Raw genomic sequence first — 27,877 nt, forward strand, 5'->3', positions numbered from 1 at the left:
GACACCTGATCTCATGGCATTTCCCATGAAAATTTATCTACTGTTCCAAAACAATCATTCTGCTACAGAATTGACTGGCATTTCAGTTAGTTTCACAGGATCTAGGAAAATTCTGGTGTTTGGGCCTCATCCTGGAGCCTCAGTCCTGGACTGGTGTGTTTGGAAGGGACAGGTGGAGAGTATGGCTGTCGGGTTCTGGCACGTGAGGCTGAGAGGCGCTGCAGGGGGACAGAGAGGTGCTGCAGGGGGACAGAGAGATGGTGCAGGAGGACAGAGAGATGCTGCAGGAGGACGGAGAAGTGCTGCAGAAGGACAGAGAGGGGCTGCAGGGGGACAGAGAGATGGTGCAGGAGGACAGAGAGGTGCTGCAGGAGGACGGAGAAGTGCTGCAGAAGGACAGAGAGGTGCTACAGGGGGACAGAGAGATGGTGCAGGAGGACAGAGAGGTGCTGCAGGAGGACGGAGAAGTGCTGCCGAAGGACAGAGAGGTGTGCTGCTTGTGCCACACAGTGCAGAGCACACTCTTCACTGCTGATGTGGGAGGTCCCAGAGCAGCTTGTTTCTGCAGGCTGTCAGCTGCTGAGGATCACTCCAGGAAGTTTGGCCTATGATCATGAACCCTGAAAGCAGTTGGGCAGGAGCGCTTGGAACCTTCAGCTCCTTGAAAGCACTGAGCTCCTCAGGAGCGGCAAGCGGCTTGCAAGCTCTGCTGCTGGCTATGGAGATGAGGTGGAACACAGATGCTCACAACTGACATTTATGGAAACAGCCAAGAACTGACCTCCACATGTGGCTGAACACACACTGAGGACTTGTATTTCTAGTGCAGGCATTGATTAGCTGTGGGTTAACCTCCTCAAGGAGGAGGCAGGAGCTTGGGCTCCACTGCCTCAGAGAATTGCCCCACAGAAGTTATGGACCCAAAATATGAAGAATAAATTACTTTAAACAATGTTTGTCTTATGTTGACTCCATCATTCAGCATTGTTTTCCTGTCGAACTGTGGGTTGCCTATATTACAATGCCTACATCCTATGGGGAAAGCACATGGGGTAGAGTTTCTACTGTGTCTTGACTGCAATGTGTGCCTCTTGCTGGCACCTCGCAGGACAAATTTTTGAACAAAGGTTCACAGAGCTGTGAAGAAGTCCTGGTGAAGACCTGCCTGTGTTTGTAACAGGCCATAGTTACACCTAGGTTCTTTTCCATGTAGAATCCTACAGAAATTAGGATTTTGGCCCGGCTGACAATGGGAAAGTGAGTAATTGATACACCAAGACCATGTTATGTGGTGGTAGTAGGCATGGTGACTATGGATAAGAATAAATATCTCATTTTATATTGATGGAAAAAGAAGATTGACTCCTGGAACAGCTCATCTGCTGGGAAAACTTGCAGAAAATCATGTGGAAAACTGTAAGAAGGTTTTTGATAAAGAAAGGATTCTTGGTAAGTGAGGGAAGGCAAAACAGATTATGTAGAGTTGCTATTTTCATGTTGGAGAAACAAGACTGAGATCTGGGGTAATGGCTGCTAAAAGGCACTCTTTGGTACCTCTACAGTTTACAGGACTAGGCAACAGTCTATATTCTCAGAATTTCTTAAAGCTAGCCAAACTGGGAGCACAGAGTACAATTAACCACCCATTTTCTGACATAGTCTACTCTAATTTCCATGTGAACAGCTGCCAAAAGCCAGGCCCAGAGAAGATTTTCAAGTTCACAGCCCTCCTTGTTTTGACAGGTGCTCTAAGGTCTAGGGATTCAGTGCTCTAAGAATTTCTGAACTCTAGCAGAGGAGTCCTTGATGTTTGGATGCCTGAGGTTTCAACTATACAAAAAATAACGAATATATTGATTTTTTTATTATAGAAAAAAATTACTTGGGTGATATTTCATTTTTATGAGAAGCCTTGTTTTTCTTTCCAAAATACTTTAAACTTTCAGGGAATGCAAACTCTAAGTTGCAGCCAGATCTGATAAACGCAATTAGATAATATTAAAGAGAAAAACAGTTCTTCCAAAAACCCAGTCCATAACCTAGAGAAAAAAATAGATATTTTCCTAAGTAGTGGTATTGTAAATTTTTTTTTTACAACTGAAGCTCTGCTTTTGCTTTCTGTCAGTACATCATGACCCTCTTCTCTCAGTGACATTAACTTCCAGTAATTCATATACTTTAAGGAACAAACAAGACTATTTAGTAAGATGTCTTTATAAACAATATAATTTGTCAAGAAATTATCTTCAATTACTTTCCAGAGAATTGAAATTCATTTTAGTTGTGTAAATCAGTAATTATCGTGTATTATGAATCCAAGTCACAGTTTCCAGAATGTCATGTATTTGTAAATATGTTTCCTAAGAAATTGTGTGGAAAAAACCTCTTTGTTCTCAGGGATGAGGTCAGATAAGAACAACAATGATGTGCTAAATAATTGTTTCCACAGCAAAGAAAAATGGAGTGGGTGCTGCATGGCTTCCCATGCACTCTGAGGGGAGCACTGGCTGTAAGGACCTGGGAGGGCTGGAATGTGTCTCTGATGCTGCACCAAGAACTGGCCTCTTCAACTTAAAATCTGGAATCCTTCAATTATGGACATCTTTTTTCTGCCCTGAAGTTATTTGGACACAAGAGTGATGGTTACTTCAGAGTTGTATATAAACTTTGGAGAGGCTTTTGTGTATAAACTTAGGATAGGCTTCTTGCCCAAAGATAATTGCCTGCTCAGACTCATCATCACCTCAGTACTGTAAGGCATTCTGGCATCTAAGGACAGGACCACCTGTGGGAATGGAAGATTCTGGAGCCACAGCAAAGTGTTTTAATTTCCATAAGAGCAACAGATGTGCTGCGCAGATCCTTTCTGTGGTAGGGTTTGTGGTCTTCCCATGGGGATCCTGCTGGTGGCCTGGTGACATTCAGACATTCAGAACAGCTGCTGTTATTTTCATCCTGGCTGTCTGTATCCAGACCCTATGGGATGACAGTGCAGCTGCTTTTGTTTTGGGGCAAGGCACGAAGCAGAGAAATTTAAAATTTCTTTAGAAAAGGAAACCAGTTTTAAGATAAAGGCTTTGTTAGTGATATTATGGTTTTTCTTGTCAGGTTGGCCTGACAAGCATAACTATCATTGTAAGATCTTTTATAAACTGCTGGTAAACAAATAGAATACCAAGTTATGTATCAACATGTGAGCCAAAGGAAGTACTTGCCATCCACACAAAAACACAGATATGATTCTGGTTACTTTAGCCAATTACTTCTGTCAAGATAGTCCCCTCTATTTTACATCCTCTGAAGTTTAATACCCTGTCTGGCAACTACAGTGGATTTGAAAACCTTATAAAATACTTTATATTTCTGGCTTGGTGGGATGAAGGAGTGAGATGAGTAGGGTAAAAATACTGATGGCTTTTTAACACTTAAATTCTTATAAATCCTTTGCTGTCTACATGCATGCCCTCACTTTTACTGCTGCGTGGGAGCCTGCCATGCCAGTTGGCCTTGCCTGGCCACCACAGCCCCACCACGCTGCTCTATTACCCTCTCAATAGGACAGGGGAAGGAAATACTGCAAAAACCCCATGGGTTGAGAAAAGGACAGGTGGATAGACTTAAAAATTACCATCAAAGGCCAATCAGACTCAACTTGGGGAAATTATTTTAATTTGCCAATTGTTAACAGAGTAGGATAGTGAGAAAAATCCCAGACTAATCCCAACCTCTCCCACCCCCTCCCTTCTCCCCAGGCTCAATTTCACTTCCAAGTCTCTTACTTCCTCCTCCCAAGTAACACAGGGGGATGGAGAACAGGGGTTGTGGTCAGTTCATAACATTTTGAACTTCCTTTTCACACTATCCCCCTACTGCAAAGGGGGTGTCCCTCTCTTAGGAGACACTTCACAAACTTCTCCAGTGTGGGGCTTCCCATGGGCTATGGCTCTTCACAAACAGTGGGTCTTCACATGGACTGCAGCCCTCAGGAACAGACTGCTACAGTGAGTGTCACCTTCCAGAAAACCTGCTCTTACATGAGCTCCTCTGTGGCCTCAGTTCCTGACAGGACCAGGTCCTGCTCCAGCACGGACCCTCCATGGACTGCAGCTTCCTTCAGGTCACGCCCACCTGCTCCAGTGTGGCATCCTCCACGGTGGCAGGAGGACAAACTGTGTCATCGTGACTTTCCCCATGGTCTGAAAGGGAATCTTGGCTCCAGCACCTGGAGCACCTCCTCCCCCTCCTTGTTCACCACAGGGTTTTCTCAGCCCTCGCTCACAGTTGCTGTGGAGCAGTTTTTACCTTTTCTCAAACATGTTCCCATGGAGTACTTACCAGTGTTGCTGATGAGCTCGGTGTGGCCAGCGTGGGTCTCTTTGGGAGCTGCTGCAACTGGCTCTGCTCAACATGGGGCAGCTGTGGGTGTCTCCTCACAGAAGTCACCTCTGTGCCCTCCCAAGTTTTGCCAAACCCAATACATCCTGGTTAGGAATGTATCCACCAACAGTGTCTTCTTGGGGTAACTGTCTCAAACTTCTCAATGAGAGGAACCATCAGAGCTATTTGGGGACCAGTCCCTCCATCACCCACAATATGGGTGGTACTAGGGCTGCTTGATAATGAGAAAGGCTGGGGGAAACCTTTTCCTTGGAAACAGTTCATCTCTATTAGAATACTATGAACCTTGAAAAATCATTCTAATTTCCCTTTTACACAAAACATGAGATGCCTTTGCTACGCACAAGAAGGGCACCATGACACAGATGAACAGGAAGAACTCCGAAACCTCAGCAGGGCGGATCCCCGCCAGCCAAAAAACACCAGACCTGACACAGGTGTGAGCACAACCCAACACCCTGCCATCCCACCATGTGCCAGTTCCATCAGAGCCCCCTGGGGTGGCCTCAATAAATGGAAATAGTGAAACCTTTCCTGATAGGGTCACTTGTGTCTGAATGACTCCCTACTGTGTCCACTGACAGTCTGCAAGAAAGGTGCAAAAACTGTACCCAGCAAATGTCTCCTGGCTAACAGAGTCAGGTATTAGGCAAGCAAGGCTAATGTGCTACTGGGCTAAGCACTGCTTCTTGGAGCAAAGTGAACTCTGATGATGCTGAATTTCTGTTTCCCTATCTCTGCTTTTTGTCTCAGGACTTTATCTTTTTCAATCTTGTTGTTTTTCCTGTTGCATACTTGAACTCCAAACTATTAAGATGTCAGTAACTTCATTCAGTCTGGGTTTTCAGTTTTTGTATCTTGTGTGGCTTTAGCTTGCATATTTTCACTGGAGTAATTTTGCCAACACATTTGAGTTAAGTTCATACATTCATGCTGTGGCAAAACAGTCATTGGATCACTGATGCTTTAATCTCTGGATCATTGACTCCTAGTGTCAAGGACCTTTGGGGCCAGCTACATTCATTTGATACCAGTACTAAATTGTTCTTTAACACTGAGTGGCAGCTGCACTAAGTTCCCAACAAATTTCCAGTGCTTCACAATGTTACCTTTTAAAAGATTTTTCTGCAGTTGTGCTTAACTGTCCCCTGTTTCTGTTCAAAGCCATTACTTATCTCTTTGCTTTGAGAACAGATTATTTCCTTGCTTGCTGTAGTGCTATGCATACAGGCTGCCAAGGGAGCAATTAACCCCTCAAAGGAATCTCAAGGTATTTCTGTAAGCTCTTCTTTCCATAAATTTATCAGTAGGATTTTGTTTTAGGAGATGGGCCCTAAGTTACAAGGCATTCAGCATTGATTTTCGTTTCTTATGAAAGCTATAGAATGGCTTTTGCTCAGCTGGCAACTATCCTCTTTAGCCATCTTCCCATCTGCATCATGATCTGGGAACAAGCTGGGCGTGGGGAACACTACAGGGTTGAGGGCTCTTCTGAGGTATGAGCAACAATATAAGCACCTCTGATTCAAGTTTCAGTGGAATTTGTGATAGAATAACCTTTTAGCCTTTAGAATAACCTTTGTGTTCAGAGAATTGAAGTTAGCTTTACCCGAATATATTTAACCTTTCCCTTGATGTAAATCACATGTTGTGGTTGGAGGATATTGAACCCACCACTGGATGCAGATGGTTACTCCAGAATTTTCACCAAAGTCTCTTACACCAGGAAATGAGAAAGACCTTGATTCTGATGAAACCTCACAAACTTGAGGAGGGAGTAATTTGCCAGCTTTTGCCAAAACATTGTGAGATTTCTTTGTTGCAGGTTGGTTGGCTTATTTTTTTTTTTTTTTGTTTTTTTTTGTTTTTGTCATATGGGAAGTGCAACCCCCAGACCACTTCAAAGGAAATGCTATACCAAGAACTGGGGAGACCATGGGTGTGACATAGGTAAGGTTTTTGCTACATCTTTGTGTATTGATGTGGAGTTGTTGCATGCTGACTGTGCCAGGAACACTGAAAGGAACAAATGGAATTCACAACTCTGCCAGGGAAGGGAAACAAAGTTTGAATGACCATAGGATAAAATCTTTCCCTCACAGACTTGATTTAGCTGTTGGTGCAGATAATTGTTTTTTTCAGCATCTTCTTTGATCAGCTTAGCTTCCGTGAAGCAGTTTCCTTCACTTCATTAAAAACTGTTGCTGATTCTCCAGAGACTTTTCAAGCTGTTCTCAGGGAGCTGCTGCTTGACTAGACCATGCAAAGCTGCTACTTGTTTTCAAGCAAAATCTGTTTCAAAGTGCCTTCTGCCATCTGATTGTCCCCTCTCTCCCAGTGCTCCCCAGCCAGCAGATTTATTTCACTATAATTGTGCTAAAAGCAATAAAAAAACCCTATGGTAGTGTAAAAGATATCTGATTAATTGGAACTATGAGATGCTATCTCTTATATGTACTTAAAGTAAATTGCTACAGTAATCTGCATGTTCTGCTCTATTCAGTGGGAGGTGTCTCAGAATGGAGCTCTGTGCCTTGCTGCTGCAGACAGGAGCTGCCCCAGCCAGATAAAAAGAGCTCACACTAATATCTGGTACCTGATTAGCAGAGAAATCTCTGCAAAAGACCCGTCCACAGAGAGCAAGCCACTTCTCTGCTTTCTGAATTTTCCAAATGGTAGGTCAAATTTTTATGTTGTCATTTAACCAGAAATAATAGAAGTATTTGATAAGAAAGTTTATTTCAGTTCACTTATGTGCTTCTTTATCTTAAGAAATAAAATTAGATTAAAATAGTGGGTATACTTCCATGATAGACAGCTAGTGTTGGGACTAACAAAAATTTCCCTTGTTGTGAAGTGTGTTTGGAAATGGATTTTGCCATCAGTTTCCTGGCATATATTACTAATTAGTCAAAGACACAGAAAATCTTTATTTCCCAAATGATTTTTCAGAGTTTAGCATATTTATGTATTTTGAGCTTAAAAATATTTTTAAAGAATAATGTGTATATCAATTCTAGAAATTCTATGCTTTAATGCTGAAATTCCTACATTTTACACCTACACCTGTAACTAGTATAATTGTTAGCTCTTGAGAAAGCTGCTTTTGGAATAAGTTCAGTTTTAATGTTGCAATTTTAATAGGATATTTTCAGTCAGAATGGATTTTCTGGTTTGATAGAAGAATGAAAATCACTTCCAAAAGGTGTATGGATGTATATATCTATAAAAAAATTTCCACAAAACTGCTCTTTCATGGTATTTTTACATTGTAAAGTCTGTTAATTTTTTTTGGGTAGAAATTGAGATACTATTTCCAGGTTTTGTTAGTATGCTAATTTTGTCACTTATATAAACAGTATTATAAACAGTTTGTTGGAAAATAGAATTTTGGAAAGAAAGGCAGAAATATGTTACTAACACAGCCGCCTTCAGAGAATTACTGAGTTAAGCCCCACTGAGCACTTCTTCTGCAATGCACACAGTGGGTTCCCCCTTCTCTCGCCTTCCTTTGGTAAGGTTCATTAGGAACTAGGCTTTGACCCACCCAGACAGTTATCCCAAATTCTGGGTCTAGTGCTTCTCCAGCACCACAGTGATGTTTTTGTTTGCAGAGCTTAGGTTTACACTGCTACCATGCAGTCATTTGAAGCTGTAGGAAGGAGCTGTAAGGCACTGCAGAACCAGTCCTTCTATTGCTGCTTTCTGTCTAGACCTGCAACCTCTGTTTCAGTTCATATTGAGGTAATTTGGTGTTTGCTGCTTACTTTGGAAAATGCAAACAGAATCACATTGCTTTTTCAGTTGCATGAGCTCTTTGGATTTTCAGGAAACATTCCTCTTTTATTAGAGCCCTCTATATTGGACATATTCACACACACAACCCCCATACCCTCCTTGAACTGCTGCTGGTACACAGCAACTTAAAAATGGAGGGAAATTCAATAAAGCAATCATCACATTTGGTGGGGAGCATCTCAGCTCAAATATTTTGCATTCTTTTGGTGCAGGCTGATAGCCCAGTATGTGTAAGGTCTCTCAAAGACATATTTTTTTCAGTAAACAGAAGGCTAACTGCAATAGCTGGCAAGTATGGAGATAGGAAATTATGAATTTCTTACTCCTGAATCATTCTGGTGCTTGTTAGAAAATTTAGTGAAAGCAAGTAATTGGCTGTCTCCCTTCCTGGACAAAGCTGTATCTTAAAAATGGTGAAAGCACATCTCCTTGCAGCTTTCTGGTAATCACCAGTCTTCCATTTCTAGGGCTGCAATAGCACTGGCAATAAGGGACTTGCCAGTGTCTCCAACAGTGGTATTACTTGTGGCTAAAGTCCTAATAAACACTTACAAATAAAATATCAAATGAGACAAAACCCCTCATTTCAGAAAGACTCCAAACTTAGTCTGTGAAATAATTTTTCTTTAAAATCAAGCAGTTTAGTTTTTGTCATCTCGCTGAGGTATCACTCACTTAAGACAGCTCTAAAATATAGAAGGGCAGTTACTATGACTGCTGGCATACCTTGTTGGGGGAAATAAGTTACTGAAACAAAACCAAACACTTGGTGGCAAAAGGCTTCTGGTAGAGAAGGAATATTCTGGATAGTTTTGCTCCCTGCTAGTGTTAGAAATGACTTCTAGGAACAAGCCTCATGCTCTGAATGATAAAAAAGATGAATGCTTTGCTGTGCTGATGCTGTGAATTTCATTGTGCCCTTTTGTGACATGTATTTTTCTCCCAAGGGTCTGTCCAGTCCCAGGTCCCTCCTGAACCCTCTTCTGGGCCACCTTGTTCATTCCTTCCAGGGCAAAACTCTTGATGTCAGTGCTGAAAAGTACCCTTGAAAAATCTGTTCACAGGGACTAAGGTTTCCTTAAAATTAAAGGAGTCAATAGATTTGCAGTTGTAGTGGTGCTTTTCTCCAGCAAAAATGAAAGCAAGTAGATCCTCACACATAATATTTCTCCTGACTGGTCACTCATTTCCTGTAAAAGGCATGGCATCAGCTTTGCTGTGACATCAGTGCTGAGATGCTGCATTTTTGGGTCTAAACCTCATCTTTGTGAATATCCCTGTGAATATCCCTGCACAATACCTCCAATGAAATTCTCACACTTTTCTCCTCAAACATTGGGTTTTGTCATTGTTTTTTCAGAGGTTAAGAATAACACTCTGGATATTATTAAACCTTCTAGAAGAAGAAACTTTCCATTTCAATACAAAGCTGACGATATTTCTGAAAGCTCAAAACTGAGTTTGCTCTGAATTTTAGACTTGGCAAAAACATAGGACTTGATAAGTCTTGTCCATGTTTATTTAGCCTGGAAGTTTTTGGCACTGAAATAAAAATTCCTTGCAGTAAGTGTGACGACAGTACTTAACATTTCTTGCCTGTGTTTTACTACTCTCCTTAGGCTCACTATCTGTGAGATAAATTATATTTTCTTTCTGACTTGATTTCTCTTGAAAATAACTTGTCTACTGTCTGTAGGACCCAGTGGCTGCTGCTCACTCATACATGACAGTAGAACCCACTGCTCTGTGATCTACAGTGAAGAACTGCATTCAAAGCTTTTTCATGGTAAGTAGAATGCTTATAATTACCTAATATAGCTGGGTTGCATGCCTTCTGTCTTCTGAGATATTCCTGGATTAGGTCAGTAATTAGGATCAGCTTAATGCCCACGATCAAATGGTCAGGTTTTTTAAATAAAGGGGTTTTCTGGAGAGTTCTTGAGCCACACCATGAACTACAGCTGGTGTGTATCAGCTAGACAGATGAAAACATCAGTGAGATACAGGATCTGCCCTGCTGCTGTTAGCTAAGTACAATATTATGCTCCTTTACATTCCTTTCCAGTCCATTTCCTCAGTTCCCCTTCAGTTTAGCATTGTTCATGACACTCACTTGGTTTTGATAATACAGCTCAACACTTACCTAGAGAAGCTGTCACTGAAGATTACTCCCCTTTCACAAAAAGACAAAAAGGTATGGTGCACCTAAGCAATTGGTTGGATGTAACCTTAATTCAAAACCAGGGTTTACATTTTCAGACCCAGGATCTGTCCTTTTCTAAGTTGGGGTACAGTTTCTCTGCACTTGACTGTGAAGAAAATGCAATGTACATTTATCTTCCTTTCTAAAAAAGCAATAAGTTAAGAGAGGCTTCTGTGTGAGGAGCACCATGACAAAGCAATTCCCTAACTCCCACTAAACTAAGTCATAACTGTAGTTTCAATGGTGATAGAATAAATAACTTCATCTCAAAGCTGCAAAACTGCTGCACACAGTGTACAGAGCAGCTCACATTATGCCGTTTATCACTGCATGATATAATTTTCTGTTCAGTTCTCTGATGTACATTGATACAGCATTACTGATGAAGTCAGAGTATATTCTAAGATATCAATGTTTTTTCTTCCTAGTTTAGAAATATGATGAAGATTATAGATTTGATCCTCCTATCTACCTTCCTCTCAGTTTCCATGACATCTGAAACATGTAAGTCACATTTTAAAAATACTTTCTGATAAGGTTTGTTCTGTACAAATGCGTAGGCTGTTTCCTAATTAGTGGTTTTATTTTTAAGCCTAGTGAGTTCACCTCAAGCCAGAAATCACAACTTAAAATCTAGCTTTTAAAGTATATTAAAATGCACCAAACACTGTCCATTTCTATGACAGCAAGTGTAGTTTCAATTTCTGTCACTTAGCACCTCTGCAAGCAGAAAGGAAAGGGTCTTCTTGAAAGAATTTGAGAGTAGCTGGTGCTCCAGTTCCCAGCTGGACACAAACTCCTAGAACTCCTAATTGCACTGAGCAGCGTGTATGCACATGCACCCTGCTGAATCAGAGGTGTAAATGGGCGCTGTTCTCCACAGAAATGCTCTTTAATGTCCTAAATTTGGGGATGTTAATTGAAAAATGCAGTGTAACAATAATGTTTCCCTGCACAGGGGCAATGTCCAGAGCAGTAAACTATTTATGATGGGCCAGCTCTATTGACTCAGCTATATAATGCTGACCAGGGACATAGTGTTGTACAGTGCTCATGTACTTCTATTCTTGAGCTGAGATGCTCATTTATCTGAAAAATTCTGTAAGATATGATCTCTAAATATTTCTCCGTATTGTCAGTTTTACAATAGGAATGCTAAGATTCAAGCAAAGTATATTTATTAAGGTGCCAGATTCTGCTGAAGAATTTGGCAACATTATTTTCAGGGATGTCATTGAATTAAAATGAGGCCTTTCTTTTTCAATATCTTCCATCTCCACACTATTTTTCCTCAGAAATCTGTATTTCCAATATGTTCTACCTTTGGTAGGGCAATGTTGCATTTTCTGACCCCCTCCTGATATGTCCAAGTGTCGTTGCAAGGCTTGTGGGTGGGAAAACTGTTAAAATTGTAGGGTTGAGGTTCCTCATACTCATAGCTGGCTAATTTAGGAGCCCCAAATTAGTAAGTGAGATGACAATATCAGTGGAGATTGACCACTTCTTCAGAAAGAACGAGAGCAGAAGTGTCCGTCATGTAGACTCTCACCTCCTCATTTGTGCACCTACATGTCTAAAGCCACCATTGCAAAGTGTCGTTTTTGAGAGACACTGTCTGTTTTGGTTAGCTGTTTGGTTATCTACTCTCATTTTCATGCTCCTTTATCTTCTGCAGCTCCTCTGCCAATCTCAATCTTTGTTCTGTCACCATCCTTGCTCATACTCCAATCTTTCGCTCCTTAGAATGCAATTTAACTTCCAGATTGTTTTCAGTGGCCAGTACACTATTTAGGTACATGAGCACTGAAGTATTTATCACAATTGCTTGAATCTAGTTTCTCTGGACCAATTTGAGTACTCAAAAGTAGAAGTATATTCAGCTAAAAAAAATAAACAACTTAAAATATTAGTGTCTTACTCCCAGATTTTCTTATGTGTGATCATATGTGGTTTATTTTTCTAAGCTTCTTGTTTGTCTCAGTTATTTCTGTATCTTTTCACCTTCCCAGAATCTGATTTCTCATCAGATTCTTCCTTTCAGGCTATCACATTGCTTTCATTTTTTTCCCACCTTATTTTCATGAACTTCAGAGAGGGGCTGTTTTTATTTGTATTTTATTTTATTTTATTTTATTTTATTTTATTTTATTTTATTTTATTTTATTTTATTTTATTTTATTTTATTTTATTTTATTTTATTTTATTTTATTTTATTTTATTTTATTTTATTTTATTTTATTTTTCCTAAGGATCTAATCTACAGACTTCCTTCTATGATATTTTTCTTCCAGGAAAAAAAAAAAATCAACTTCATTTCTCTGTATTAAAAAAGCAGTAAAAAAAGCACTCATCCATTGCATAAAAATATATTCATTATACTGAAGTAAGGGAAGATAACTACATTAAAGCCGTATTTTTCTTTGTTTTAATTAATTTTTTGAATAGAAACAGTATTTCAGGCAAAGATTTACATAATAATCTCATTGTAAGAAATCACTATTTTTTCAATTAAATCCTCTTGTTTTTTACTGCGTCTCCACTTAGAACCTAGGGATCTGCTTGTTTATTTGTGCCTCCCATATTAGTTCCTGGTTTTGGAAACAAATGGCTCCATAGCTCAAGGTAAACAAAATTTTTGTTGAAAAACCATCTAGTGAAAATAAGCTTGCTGTGTATCATCTCCGAAAGCTCAAGGAGGGTAGAGGGACATGACTGGCCCGCTGATCCAAGAATGCCAAGTTCTCCGTCTCAGCGGACAAAGGTTCAATTTATCTGAGATTTTAATCTTTTGCTCAATTGCAGTTGATGCTATGGAAGGTGAGGCCTTTGTTATAAAAGGTCCCAAATGGAGTTCATCAGTGAACATCACCTGGTATCGCACGGACACTCACACAAGAATTCCTGCCGAAGAGAAGGGATCACGAGTGTTTTCCATGGAACGATTTCTTTGGTTTCTGCCAACTTCTAGAGAGGATTCTGGAAACTACACTTGTGTAACACATTTGTAAGTGCCACATGGAAAGTGGAAGGTGTAAGACTGGCAAGAATATATGTTTTGATAATATATTATAATTAAATTTTTGGACATGATGACTTTTTAAAATAAGTTTTCATTCTGCAACTGCTATTTTTATGGCAGATCATTAAAACCAAGCTGCGACTGAAATACAATAACCATCCACATATTTATAGAATGACACACATTTGTTACAAACGTTGATATATTCCATGTAAAAATGCAGTCACTGACATACCTTATTCCATTTTTGAAGTTTAAGTAATCGCACGAAGTTGTACAACGTGAGTGTGCAAGTGCATTCATACAAGCCAGGAGAATGTTTCCCAAGTCGGATTCGTTACCCAAATGACACTCAAACAGGAAGAGTTGTTTGTCCTACCATTGATAACTATAAGAATGCTACCATTGTCCAGTGGTATAAGGTAAATAAAACCCTGATAATGCTGATGTAGGTCAAAATATTGAAAAGCTCTTTGCAACCGAACACATTTTTCTTTTCCAGGACTGCAAACCTCTTAAGGGACAGAGATACTTCAAGAAAGAGAAATATATTTATATTGAGAATCCAAGAAGGGAGGATGATGGTTATTATACTTGTCAATTTATTTATACCCATAAAGGAAATGTGTTTAATGTATCAGCAACAAGAATTTTCATAAGTGGGGGTAAGACAATAATTCTGTAGCTTGCTAAGATTAAAAGACTAATGTCAATTTAGAGCAAAGGAAACTCCTTTTGTACACTGAAAAGAGAAAGCATTTTGGTTGGTTTGTTTTATCATCTTATTTAAGAATTACATCAGCTTTATTAGATGAATTTTGTGGATGGTCACCCACATGGAGTAAGATGAGGTAAAGTCAGACCTGGTCTCATTTAGATTTTTGTTTAAAAGGTTCTGATGACTCTGGTTAGATGCTGTGGTTGATAGAGTTCTCTGGTAGCACATTTCTGAAATGAAGGATCTCCTCAGTGAAATGCCACTATGCTCTGCTTTCTATTTATTGAGGGCAGCAGAATCTGTGGCTAGTGAGGACTGTCTGGTGGTCACTAAATCAGTCGTGTTGATGGCCTTCAGCTTAATGCCTCGCGGTGTGTCTCAACAGTCTAACGTTTATTTGGTAGTAGAACTGAAAAAACTTTTAAATTTGACTTTAATGAGACAAAACATAGCTAGAAATAGAAAATGGATGGACTCAGTGATTACTATGTCTCTGTGATTTTGAACATAGCCAATATGACTGAGATGTGTGGACTTTGGGTTGCCTCTACGATGTAGTCTCCTCAGGAAGGCTTTGTATTTGGACGGTGTTCAGGAAATGGTGCACAGAAATTTATAGTTTCAGATTGCATCAACTTGCAAAACTTCAAAATGCATCTTCAGTTCTGTAATCAGATCAGTAGAAAAATAGTCAGAAAAACCTTTTCTTGGGGGATGGTGGACGGCTTGAATTTGGCTCACGTGGTTGTTTTGTTGCTGTGTACTTACTTTGTTTTTTTAAAAAAAAAGTGATGTTCATTTGCAGACTGAGCTTCAGGCCTTTTTGCTCTGGGGAGGCACACAGCTTGTGGGCAGAGTGCAGACCTGGAATGTGGGAGCCTTGGATGCAGTTTTTGCTGCTGTGCCCAGATCTCAGTAGCAGAGTTCATTCTGACTATTCTGAGCCGGACAGAAGACAGCTTGAGCAGAGATCTAATTCAGTAGCTGGGAAATGTCATGCTTTTCCTCCTTTTCTGCCTGTTGCTCTACATGATCACAATCGTGCTTTCCATGACACTTGCTCTGCCTAACAATTTTTGGTTGAATGTACTTCCATCAAAACTTTTTTAACTGTTCTGGAATACTGTTCTTCCTGGGTTACAACAAAAATTTCTGGGTTTTATTTGGCTCAAAGACATTCAAATTTATAAAAGCCTTTGTTACATCCAGACAGATCTTGAAGTTCATCTAACTTTCTTTTGAAATCATTGCAGAAAGAAGAGATCACAACATAACATGTGAAATCTAGGCTGGGTCTGGCATGTCTGCTCCAGGGTTTTCTAAACTCAAAGCACTTAATGGCAACTCTGAGTTTTTATCAGACCTTAAAATACGTATGCTGATGAGTGGAACTGTTCTGTTTGGTTACTATTAGAGAATTATGATGCACATTCCTGTTGCCTTGCAGATCCATGCTGATCCAGAGGAGTTTCTGCCTCTGAATTCTGGCAGCTAAGAACTTAGCATAGTCAGGCAGCTGGAAAGTTACTGGCTCTCTCCTGACATCTATGTTATCATATCCAGTCAGTCTGGGAAGCAGGGACTGCAATGTGTTCTTACAGAATTTTTTTGGAAATACGCATTTCACAGAGGTGCCTTGGGGTGGAAAAGCTTAATGAGCAAAGGGTTAGAAAGCAATATGTTTGGGGTCAGATTCTGCATAAAAGTATGTATTAGCTATTTCATATAATGGATATGAGTAATTTCTCAAATGTCTCAATAAAACTCCAAAACAGTTGAGGAACCCCAAACAGCTGAGAAATCATACAAGCCTATAACAGCATTTGCTTTTTTCCCCCACTCAGCAGCTAATACAGTACTTCAAAACCTATTTTTTTTTTCTTACTTTCTATGTACAAAGGTGCATAGATGGGGAATAAATACTGAAGATATTAACATGTACATACTCCCCAGAGATATTTGGTTGTAGGAATAAAACCTGATGATCCCAACAAGTATGTGAAACACTGTTAGTTTGCAATTCTGTTTTGTGATCATAAAATATTAATTGTACAGATTACAAATATTATCTTACAAAATGAATTTTCACAACTTGTTAATGCATACTTTCTTTTCCTCTTTAATTTCTAAAGTAAAATACTCACCTCTACCACCTCAAATCATATTTCCAAAGCATGAAGATGTAATAGAAGCAGAGCTTGGTGAGTACAAATTTTAATTGGTTTTTAAATTAACATTTTGTAATGGTCTAGAAGACGTGTATCTTCAAGAAAATGTAATGATGGAACTTCTCATCACAGTTTTGTACCATAATATTTACCATATTTAATTCCCTCCAGGCTCAGAGGTGTGAAGTTAGATATAACTGATGTGTTATTTAGGCATTAAGTGAAGTTTAGGAAGATTTAATCAACTTGTTCTACTCTCACTGGGGTACACTTGGATTATTCACAGAGTGAATCATTACATCTCAGCTGAAAGGTGACAGCTTCCATCCACTTCAAAGAGGGCTGTGGTTAAATCCCTCAAACCTGCTTGATGGTACCCCTGAGAGGGAAAGATGGACTGTTCCTGTGGCTAGAGCTGCTCCTTGCTACCTTGAGTCCCCCCGTGGAGACAGCGCCCGTGTCTCTGTTGAGGAATGAAGGAGAGCAAGGAGCTGGTTGCTGGCTCTGAGGCTGAGGAGCGCTGCCTGTCTCATACCCAGGCTGGCTGGCAGTGATCAGACAGCCTGCTTGAAGAGCTGAATGAAGGAGGACTGGGAGGGCTGAAGGACAGGACCCAGCAGATGATTGAGACAGAGCAGCTGGACAGCCCGTGATGCAGGGCTTCCTCCTGGCTCCCTGCTGTTCAGGGCTATGGATGTTCCCAGGGATTCACATTCATCCTGGTTAGCTTGCACCATCAGGATAAGGTGTTCCTGGCAGGAGTGAGAGCTGTCTGGGGTTTGCCTGCAGTCAGTGGGAAAGGTGGAGCTCTCCAGCAAGAGACTAAGCCCATCAGAAATCTAAATAGGTAATCCAGGATCTGTCTGCCAGGGCAAGTGGGGTGAAACTGGGCCAGTGGGAGAAGGGGTTGTATCTACACTCCTCTGCTTCTGTCCTACAGCAAGACTGCTCAGGCAGCAGATACTGCAGGGGTCCACAGCCCTCTCTGTGCCATGTGCTGGGGCTCAGAGACTTGTCAGTTGACTCTCATTCCCATTATTTTATTCCTCTTTTCCCCAGCTGTTTTAGCTGTTTTCCCCAGAAATTAGATGGTCTCTGCTCGAGGACAAGCTTTCTCTAGTAAGATGGTCAGTGCCCAGTGCTCTGTGGGCTCTGCCTGTCACTCTGACAGTGCTTGCACAGAGAAAATTCACTTTGCATTTGAAACCCAATTGCTGTACTGGTTCTATTGCCTCCTGTTTGCAAAAATGAAGGGGTTTCCCCATGCTCCCTAATGCCAATTCATGATTGGTATCAGGGAGCATGGGGAAAGAGAATATTAAATCTTAGCCATAAGATTTAATATTCTTATCTAAGACCTGTTTAGATGCAGACTTACATGGAAACAATTTAACATGTTTAAGTTATATTTTATTTTGGTGCAATGGTGACTCTTACTTTGGAATAAATATTTCCTAATGGGGAATATTTAATAAGTAATTTCCTGTTTTAGTGTTGCCTGGACTGGCTTACTTTACTTTTGTCCAGCTTGAATGAAATCCAAGATAAGGCTGCACACAAGTCGCAAAATAATAGATGCTGAAATTTAATTAGATTATTTACGTGTACATTTGTGTGTTAACCACCATATCTATCCTATGTTCCTCCACATATAATCCAGCTGATTATATGTGTCAAGCATCACAAGTTAAGGGGATATTGTCTTCATCATAATAAATATAAATAATTCCTTTTGTAATCCTTGGTGTGCTGTTAGATAATTTGCTGAAAAATTCCTGTTATTTCTTTTTATCTGTTCTATGTATCATTTTTTCAGCAGTAGTTCAGAAAAAATATTATGACAAAACTCACAAGTTTTATGAAGATTTGTTAGGAAAGGTGTTATGAGGAAAATATAATTTTCCTTGTTTTTCATCAAGGAATGTTTACATCTCTGTCTCTTGATTAGGTGCTGCTTTGTCTCTGAAATGTCGGGCCCGCCTGGGGATTAACAAACAGCCACTGGCTGCTGTCAGCTGGGATGTGGATAACATCTCAGTGAAAAGGCTTGTTTTTTCAAGATTTCATAGAGAAACTCATTTGTAAGTCCACATAACACAGAATAATCTTTCTTCTACACAAACTGTGTCTAGCCATTGAAACCTATGGTACCATCTCTTTCTCTTTCTATTAGTTTTGATGATCATGAGCAAGTATACTATGGAGAGACAACTTTGAATATTACTGAAGTAAAAAAGGAGGATCTGCAGTCAAATTTCACATGTATAGCATTGAACACACTGTACAGCACAAGAGTCACAGTGACATTACAACTCAAAGTGCAATCTAAGGGTAGGAGTTTTTCATTTTAATTCTTTACAATTTGCACTTAGTTTGAAATATGCTGGTGAGTTAATTTTATTATTTGTTTCAGATAGTAAAAACGTTTCAGTTAATACGAAACAAAACCAGCCTGCTTCTTCCCTACAAGCTCCAGCCAGTTGCAAAATTCTTGTGTCTGAGTCCTTTTCCTTGGGGTTGGGGAGAGAGTGGGACATTATTCAAACAGGGTCAGCAAGAGATGAAATACACAGAGCGTGACTGTATCAGCTCTGTGATAAGAATATCCTGTTTCTAGGATATTTCTCCACTGTGCCAAATAGAACTATTGTCTGTAGTGTAAAAGTGTGGCAGAAAATAGACTAACTTTAAATATAAGGGTTTCAGCTGCTGGTTTGCCAGTTTGTCTTCCTTACTACACTGCATCCACTGTAGTGACCTTTTTGGACTGAATGTTGTGAGAATCACCTCTTCAAAATCACTCTTTATCTTCTCTGAGTGCCAATGTGTTCCCTCTGTGCCACACAGAGGTGTGAGTAGTGCTTCAAAGGCTATCCCTTGGTTTTTTTTTAATTTCCTGGTTCCAGTAGTACCTGAAAGAGAAGGAAAATCCAGGGCAGTAAATGGTGGGGACAGAGATAATCCTTAGCTCATGTGGGAATTTTCTTTTTTAATAGGGATAGCCAGATCCCTAAGCACTGTTGCCAACATCTCTGAATGAGATTCCTATGGCAGAAAATGCTATTCTGTCTGGAAGGGCTCAAGAAGCAGCTGTGATCAATTGTTTTTTTTTTCACTCCTTCAGACATGTGAACCACCAAGAATCATGGAGTGATAGAATGTTTTGGGTTGGAAGGAACCTTAAATATTATTTAGTTCCAAACTCCCTGCCAAGGGCAGGGGCACCTTTCACTAGACTAAGTTGCCCAGAGCTCCATCCAACCTGGCCTCAAACACAGGGATGGAGCATCAACAGCTTCTCTGGGTAACCTGTGCCAGTGCCTCACCACCCTCACAGGAAAGAATTTCTTAATATGTAATCTAAGGCTACTCTCTTTTCTCGAGGGCTTTGAAAGTAAATGTCAAGACCTTTAACAGTTTTCTGTAAGAGAGTGGTGGGAAGAGTAAAATCCAGTGTACTGTGATCACAGGGTGTGCACAGACCCATGTCCTGCTGTATCCTTGACTGCTCATGAGTTTCTACAGGATCATGGCTTCAAGGCCTGGACAAGTTTCCTTGCTAGCCTGGTCTAGAAGAGATGTAGGTGAATTGTAACAGCAGAATAGCACCAGCAGGAAGGTGGAAGGAGATGTTTTGGCTGGATAGGTGAGTTTGAGTGCAGCACCACTCAGGAAGCTGGAAGTACACCAGCTTTGCACTGGAGTACCTGAGTGTGGGAGTGTACTTGCAATGAGAGGGAAGGAAACTGAATAACAGCTTTTGTTTATCAGTACAAGTCTCTCGTTGGTCCCATATTACAGACCAGATGAAGGAGAACAGACAGCATATCCTGTATTCATCCCATGAATCATTGAGTCTAATTTCTGCTATAGACAAATTTTATTTTGTTTTTTGTTCATAGGTCTTCAGTTAATGTTCATGAAAGCTCTTGGCTGTGACCCTGCTTTCACTGTTACCTTTTTTGTGTGGACATCTGTCCCCTTGTCCTTGTTGCTGCTGTTGACAACGTGTCTGCCTCTGCTCCTCAGCGCTGTTGGTGTCAGCAATGCTATGTCCAAAAGTGGCTGTGCTCTGCTTTAGTTTTCTTCACTCAGTTCTCTCAAAGCTCAGCAATACTTATGTTAAAGCAGTGTCTCTTGTTTCTGAGAATAATAAAAATGCTATATAGGATTCGCTTGTGCCTCTCATCTTGTAAATGTGTAATAAGGATGTGCACACTCTTTTTTGTTTGTTTGTTTTGTTTGTAAGTTCGTATTTAATAGGGAAAAAATTCCAAATATATGATTGCTCCTTAGTGTTTCTCACAGCACAACTTGTGTCTGCTAGCTACTACCCTGTTAATGCTTTTTTTTGCAGGCATTCAAAACAGAGATAAAGTTCAGAAAAGATCATCTCTCTTCTTCTTCAAAGATGTTTAATGTTAAAGCTAACCTCTTGGCTCATGTTTTGTAGGCTGATGTGGACAGGAACTCTAGACACAGATCTCTGCTTTCACTGTCTGGAAGTGCATCTGCCTTAGACCCTAGAGAAGATAGAAAAAACTGCTGCTCTTCTGGAGTTTGTCTGGAACTCCTTCAAAAGTTGCTTTCTGACATGTTTTCTCTGGCCTTTCCAGTATTAGTTCTTGTGAGCTGATAGTTCTGTATTCCCATTACTCTTGAATATAAATAGAACATGGCTTACTCATGAGCTCAGCTGCTAAATGATGCAGTAAATCAAATGGAACAACAGGATCTATTCAGCCTTGTTCAGGGGCTTGTGGCACCTGCCCCCACTGTGCTGAATGTTCACTAGTGAATGAAATTAGTGAATGTCCATTAGTTAATTCCAGAGAAATTGGGCGCTAAGCCAGCATTACTGGGAATTGAACCTGCTCTTCCAGGAAGACACCTCTGTGAAGACACATTCCAAACTGCATGGGCACATTGGCTTTTTTCCAGCCTTGGTCTAATCAGTGCAAATATAAACAGCGTTTTTTAGGTTTGCGATTGCAAACGTTGATGCTGGAACCTGCTTCTTCTCCAGATTATAGAGACTTAATGCAATGCACCAGTAATTGTAATGTTATGATGAGCATGCTGTCAACAAATGTGTCAGTAAGAAACATCATCACACTCTGGTGCTTGGGGCAGCCCCTCCAGGTAGTGAAAGGGGTTTCCTTACTTTGTCTGTGTGTATTGAGCAGGAAAATGGATAAAATACCAAAATTTGAAGGGGTCAACAGGGATGAAGTTCCTTCATAGGCTTATGTGATACTATTAAAAATATGGTCAAATTTCACTTAAGAAGGAACTGTTTTCTTGCCCAATCTTATTGAAAGGTGTTTCCTCCTGATCTAGTTCTGGTGAGGTAAGCTTCCTCACAAGCCTAGAATTTCTTTTTCCCTTTAAACTCCAAAGAAATAAATGTAAAGACTGTGAAAATCTTGTTAAATTTGCCTCACAACCTACCAGAGGAAAGGGAAAATGTGTTTGCAAACTCTTCATTTATATACATTTTCAGCAGAATTTCTCAGGCACACCCTCCACAAGACCAAATCTCTCAGCACCCCATCCAAGCCATTCTGGAACACTTCCAGGGATGGGGGACCCACAGTTTTTCTGGGCAATCTGTTCCACTGTTTTACCGCCTTCAATGTAAAAAATGTTTTCCATATATCTAGACTTAATCTATCTGTGATAAGTCTTCATCTCTGAGGTAAAGATGGACAGATGCTAGAGCTCTTCCACGAGGGAAATTGGAACTAAAGTGGGTGGCTCCTTTCTATCTCAGTTTCTCTTACTCATCATTGCTATTACATGCCCCTTGACCCTCTTGAAAGGAAAAGGCAGGAGAGAACATCATCTGACTTAGCATTGTTTATTTTATTTCTCTGACCAGGACGTGTTCTGTTTTCCTGCTTGTCTAGTGCTATCTTAGCTCTTATCTTGCGGATTTCATTACTTGCACACACTCTTTGTATCCTATTTGTGCAATCATGCCAAGAAGCCTCCATGTGTCCTTTTGTAGATTTTCATGCGTAGGCTTAGATGTCTCACAAAATGGTTGTGTTATTACCAGTTTTTGAAAGTCACAGATTACTTAAACATCATTGTCAGCTGTGGTTTTTAGCATAAGTAGGTCTGGATTCAACAAAGTGAATATTAATTATATACTGCACAGTATGCTTCTAGTTCAGGGGTCTGTGTGTTGGCTATGCCAGCTGGGGAAGGAAGAAGCTTTCTCATCTCTGTTTTGAGCTCCTGAAAGCTGTAACACAAGTAAGGATATGAGCCTGAAGCTTCAGCACACTCATTAACTTCTCTGTGGCTAACAATACATTCCTCTGCTTTGCAGAGGTTCTTCCTAATGTCCTCCTGATCACAGGATCTCTAGTTCTGCTAGGTGCAATAGCACTCTCAGTGATCCTTTACCAGTCCTTCCGAGTGGATATTGTCCTGCTGTATCGGGAGATATTCCAGCCCTACTCAGTCAAGGATGGTACGTAAGATTTGAGAAGGAAAGTTTAATAAAAGGAAAATGGCAAATCATAGAGAAAGTAATTTATTTGATAGTTGCTAATCCATGACACCTGAGCCTGATTCTTTTCTTTCTTACACCTTCAGTAAAGACAAGTAATACATGGCTCTGCAAGTGCTTTACATACCCTTGTTTTCTGGGTTTTGTAGGACTGAATTACATAAAAGATAGATTCAGTCCTGTTTTTGTAGTTTTTTATTGAAAGTATTTGCCATAAATACTGAATGATGTTGAAAACCTGATTTACAGTGCTATTAAGCGTACTTGTAATGTGCTCCTAATGCAAAGGATCAAACCTGATAACTAATGTGAAAAAAGCATATATTAGAGCAGCACAGTTTTTGTAGGCCAAAAAGAAAGATACCAATAGTCTGGAAGACATTTCTGGAGGAATGCATCCTATCTAGCTTTATTGGCTGCTTTCAGCTCAGGATTCAGATGTCTGCATTTAGTTGTATGAAATTACAGTGCACGCAGGAAAGTTTCCATCTCAGACATGAAACCTGGAGATCTGTGGCTGGATCCTGCTGTCTAACCATGAGCAGTTGGTGCTATTGGTGCTGCCTTAGGGCTTCAGTGAGACCGAACGCCTCTGCAGGGGGCAGCTGAAGGGCAGGCAGTGCCTAATGATGTGATGAAGTACATGTTTTTAAGAGACCAAATCCAGCTAAATGGATGAATTTAAAGTCTGAAGCTGACTCTTACCACAGATGTATGCATGTAGATATCTACAGCTGATCTAGTTACTTCTTATTAAAGAGGAAAGAAGTATGCTTTGTTTGGACAGTTTCCATGTAAGCATGTTTTATGATGAAATTAATCAGACTCTGGAAATGGACATTTCATTATTATTACAGAATCATAGGATCACAGATTCACAGAATCAGTGAGGACCTCTGCGATCATCGAGTCCAATCTATGACCAAACACCACATTGTCAGCTAGACCATGGCACTCAGTGCCATTTCCAGCCTTTCCTTAAACATCTCCAGGGATGGTGGCTCCAACACCAGCCTGGACAGCCCATTACAATGCCTAATCATCCTCTCTATGAAGAAATTCTTCCTAATGTCCAACCTAATCCTCCCCTGCTCCAGATTAGCACTGTGTCCTCTTGTCCTGTCACTGCTTGCCAGGGAGAAGAGGCTGACCCCCACACCTGGCTACAATCTCCTTTTGGGTCATTATGGAGAGCAACAGGGTCAAACCTGAGCCTTCTCTTCTCCAGACTAAATAACCCCAGCTCCCTCAGCTGCTTCTCCAAGGATCTATTGTTAGAATGGTTTGAGCAAGAACCTCAGCAACAAAAGAAAGGATACAGCCATCTCCACCAGAAAGAAAGAAACATTTGGGATTAGAATAAAAATGCTGTAATGGAAAACTTAATTTAGAGAAATGAATCAAGGAATGAAATAAATACTTGACTTTGTATTTGGTTCTGACTGTAAGACTGTTTCCTAAGAAATGTGATTTTCACTCAAGTGTATGATATGTTGTGGGAATGATGAATAAAGTCTTCAAGATGGAAGAATTTAAATTGAATATCTTGTGCTGAGAGACAAAGCCTGTTAATAGCAAATTGTATCACTGAAAAAACAAATGCTGAGCTTCATGGCTATATCATGCTAATATGCATTGATCAGTTGAAATCTTACTGCATGTACTTTGGAATGCAACCTTCACAATGCAAAGGCCAGGTTCTCCAAAGCTACAAACACACAAGACAAAACAATTGAGCATGAAAAACAACAAATATGCACAGCCTTTAATTTCCAAACATGCACCAGATGATATACATTATTCAGATTGGCTGGAACTGATTCTTAGATCTATTTCACTATTGACTGATATTTTTATTTCTCTCCTACTTTTTGCAACAGACAGCTCTAATTCATGTTAACACAATACTCCTTCCTCTTGTTTTGCCTTACAGATGGGAAGATATATGATGCATATGTTATCTACCCCAAAAACCATGCCAGTGAAGCTAATTTTGTGGAATATTTTGTTTACCAAATCATGCCAGATATTCTGGAAAATAAATGTGGATATACATTGTGTATTTATGGGAGAGATATATATCCTGGAGAAGGTAAGTTTCAGATCTGGTAATGCACTGAAACACTTGTCAAGCTTGAGCAAATTGTGATTCAAGTCCCTTTTAGGTGTGTAGGAGGTCACTCTGCAGACCTTGAAGCTCATGTCCTCAGCAGCCATCTGCCTGCTCTTTCAGGCCAGGTGTCACAAGGGCACTCTGTGCTTTCCAGTGTGCTAGGAGGAGCAAGCCACTAGGAAAGGGCACAGACTCCTTATCATCTTGGAACGCACAGGAAACATGACCCTGAGTGTGACTCTTTTAAAAATACACTTGCTCTTTGGAAAATCTAACTCTGTGCAGGTTTATCTGGACAAAGCCACAACCAAACCTTGCATGAGCTGGCTTGGTGACTACAAGACAGGGAACAGGAGAAACCCATAAGCTCAGCCAAACCCACAAACTCAGCTAAGGAAACACCTTTGCTGTTACCACTCAGGAGTTTTCAACCTTTTATGAGGGTGTTAGAATCACAAGAAGTTCAGCTTCTTTTCACTGACACGTTCTATTTTCCCTTCACACAATTCCCAATATTAGTTCAGGAGAGAATTGGTATGCTTTATTTCTGCTTTCTTGTCTTTCAGGATGAAATAATGTAAATTAATCTGTGCTAATTTCCATATAAACACCCTCCACACTATCACATATGATTGCTGCCACCTAGGTGCTATCTGCTCTCCTCCAGAGCTGACTTCTCTGTTTATCTTGTGCCCTGGCTCTTCTGTAGACCAGATCTTCTCTCTCTGTCAGTGAGTAAGCATGAAGCCTAAGCTGGTGCATTTTCTGTTTCACATTTCTGAAATCATCTGCACTAGGCCAGGTGTCATTCATCTGCCCTCAGCTGAGGCTGAAATCTTTGATGTCCTCCTCTTCTGGAAAGTTGTGAAAGGGCTGCCTGGCCTTGGAAAAAACGAAGGTAAAGAAAAGCTGCAAAAGTTGTTGAGCCAGACCATTCCCAGGTCCAGCACAAGGAGCTACAATAGCTCACAAAACTGTCAAAGGCAAAATCTTACACCTCTTGCAGTGGTCTGGCAGCCCCCAGGAAAGGAAAAGAGGACACATATGGAGCTGGCTGATGCATCTGCAAATCAGCTAGTTTGTTAAATAATTGGTGCGTTGAATTTCCTCAGCTGTGCTCCCACTTCTCTTTTGGCCCAGCATCACAGGGAGAGTAGCACTGATCAGCTCTCCCTAACATGGAAGTGGGAAATTCAAACATCTTCTGTTGTGCTGACACACAGATGCCCTGAAAGTCTGGATTTACCCCTGCAGGGTGAAGGCCAACACAATGCACAGATTAGTGTATAAATTAGCACACAATAACTCAAGACAATTCACTATAATTTAGTCTAACCCCACCTGGAAATAAGCCTCTTAGATGCAAGTCACTCAAAAGTCTTCTGATGACTATTTTTCATGGCTAAGTATTGCAAGATCATCTCTAAGGCATTAAACATGGTACAACACATGTTACAGTCAGATCTACTGAATTTGACCCTAGGTCACTGGAATAGAAATTTCTAACAATACTTAAAAGCAGTGACTATATTAATGTTTCAACTAAAAAACCCATTTGAAATGAAGGCTTTTTGCTTTGGGTTTCTTGCTTTTCTCTCCCCTTGCCCCATTGGTCTTTCTCTAATAAATAAACAAACTGTATCAGACTGAAGCGAGATAGAAATTATTTCTGGTTACAAAGCAATGAAAATGGAGTTTCCAATCTCAAAAGAATTTTAAAAAGAATATCAGTGTCTCATCATTTTCTTGTACATTACTAGATGCAGCCAGTGCAATTGAGACAAGGATGCAGAAGAGCAGGAGGCTGATCATGCTGCTGACACACCAGCTGGTTAATTCTAAAGAAGATGCTTATGATCAACACATTGCTTTATACAATGCCCTCATTCAAAATGACACCAAGGTGATCCTTCTGGAAATGGAGACAATTGGGACTTACGGGAAGCTTCAGGAATCTCTTAGGTTTCTTATTAAGCAGCAAGGCACCATCAAATGGAAAGAGGAGCACACGGTGCACCCACAGTCACCCAGTTCTAAGTTCTGGAAGCAGGTGAGGTTCCATATGCCGCTGGCACGCAGGCCCTCACACGTGGCTGACGCCAGGTGAAGAGCAGTGCTGCCCCACCAGGATGGACTACAAGCCCACAGCTGTTGGTCCTTTCAGAAAGGAAAGGAAATGACTGGACTGTCTGGAAGTCTGGCTGTGTTTTTTGAACTTTTTTTCAGTCCTTCTACTGAGTAACGATGGGGTAAATTGATGGAAGAGGTCTAGGATACTGAGGGGATATTTTACAGGTATGAGAGGTCTAAATAAATAATTCTAGATTTTGGGGAGAATTTTGCATGTCACAGAAAACCAAATGTGCCTATACTCTTTCTATATATAGTTGTATATATAACAGAAAGTTATGATTGTGAATAACTGAAAGCCTTGCAGGTTGAATTCATCTTTCTAATGCAGCTGATAAAATATAAATGCCTTCTGTATTATTTGATTACAAAGTATAATGTGTATTTTGCAATTAGAAAGTATAATGCTATTCTTTTGTTAACTTCTATTTTCTGACACTTACTCCTTTTTGATTCAATAGTGACACTCACAAGATGAAATTTTATTTTTCCTTGGTACGAATGCCTCACTAAAGAGTCTTTTGAGACTGATGTGAATAGTGTTAAGGGAAAGAAATGCACTGATATATCTATATATCTATATATAAAAATATGCCTTGTTACAGGAAATAAATGAACTGATATATACATATATATATATTTTACATGCATTGTTAAGGGAAATGAATGCTCTGATACATACAAAGGTATTTTATATGCACTTTAAAATATTTTATATATCTATTAAAATGAATCACACAAATGGGAAATTTAAGTCTTTCAGGTACAATAATCATGCTGTTACTATAATTATTATCTTCACATAGAAAT

General features: G+C 40.1%; 1 protein-coding gene across 4 annotated transcripts; it reads left to right on the top strand.

Moving 5' to 3' along the window:
• The first annotated feature begins 6,114 nt into the window (after nucleotides 1–6,114).
• IL1RL1 (interleukin 1 receptor like 1) lies at nucleotides 6,115–27,816 on the top strand. 4 transcript variants are annotated; one of them, XM_063149822.1, is made up of 12 exons: nucleotides 6,115–6,223; nucleotides 9,893–9,982; nucleotides 10,828–10,903; nucleotides 13,202–13,403; nucleotides 13,672–13,840; nucleotides 13,921–14,083; nucleotides 16,269–16,337; nucleotides 18,253–18,385; nucleotides 18,478–18,635; nucleotides 22,642–22,785; nucleotides 24,758–24,916; nucleotides 26,698–27,816. In XM_063149822.1, the coding sequence occupies exons 2-12, from the start codon at nucleotides 9,980–9,982 to the stop codon at nucleotides 27,042–27,044; spliced, it is 1,623 nt and encodes a 540-aa protein (XP_063005892.1). In that variant the 5' UTR covers nucleotides 6,115–6,223; nucleotides 9,893–9,979; the 3' UTR covers nucleotides 27,045–27,816. The 4 variants fall into 4 exon arrangements, with proteins under 4 accessions (XP_063005892.1, XP_063005893.1, XP_063005891.1 ...); XM_063149823.1 differs by lacking the exon at nucleotides 6,115–6,223 and adding an exon at nucleotides 6,290–6,348; XM_063149821.1 differs by lacking the exon at nucleotides 6,115–6,223 and adding an exon at nucleotides 6,941–7,073.
• Nucleotides 27,817–27,877: the final 61 nt, after the last annotated feature.

Source organism: Melospiza melodia, chromosome 2 (assembly GCF_035770615.1).
Source record: "Melospiza melodia melodia isolate bMelMel2 chromosome 2, bMelMel2.pri, whole genome shotgun sequence".
NCBI lineage: Eukaryota > Metazoa > Chordata > Aves > Passeriformes > Passerellidae > Melospiza > Melospiza melodia.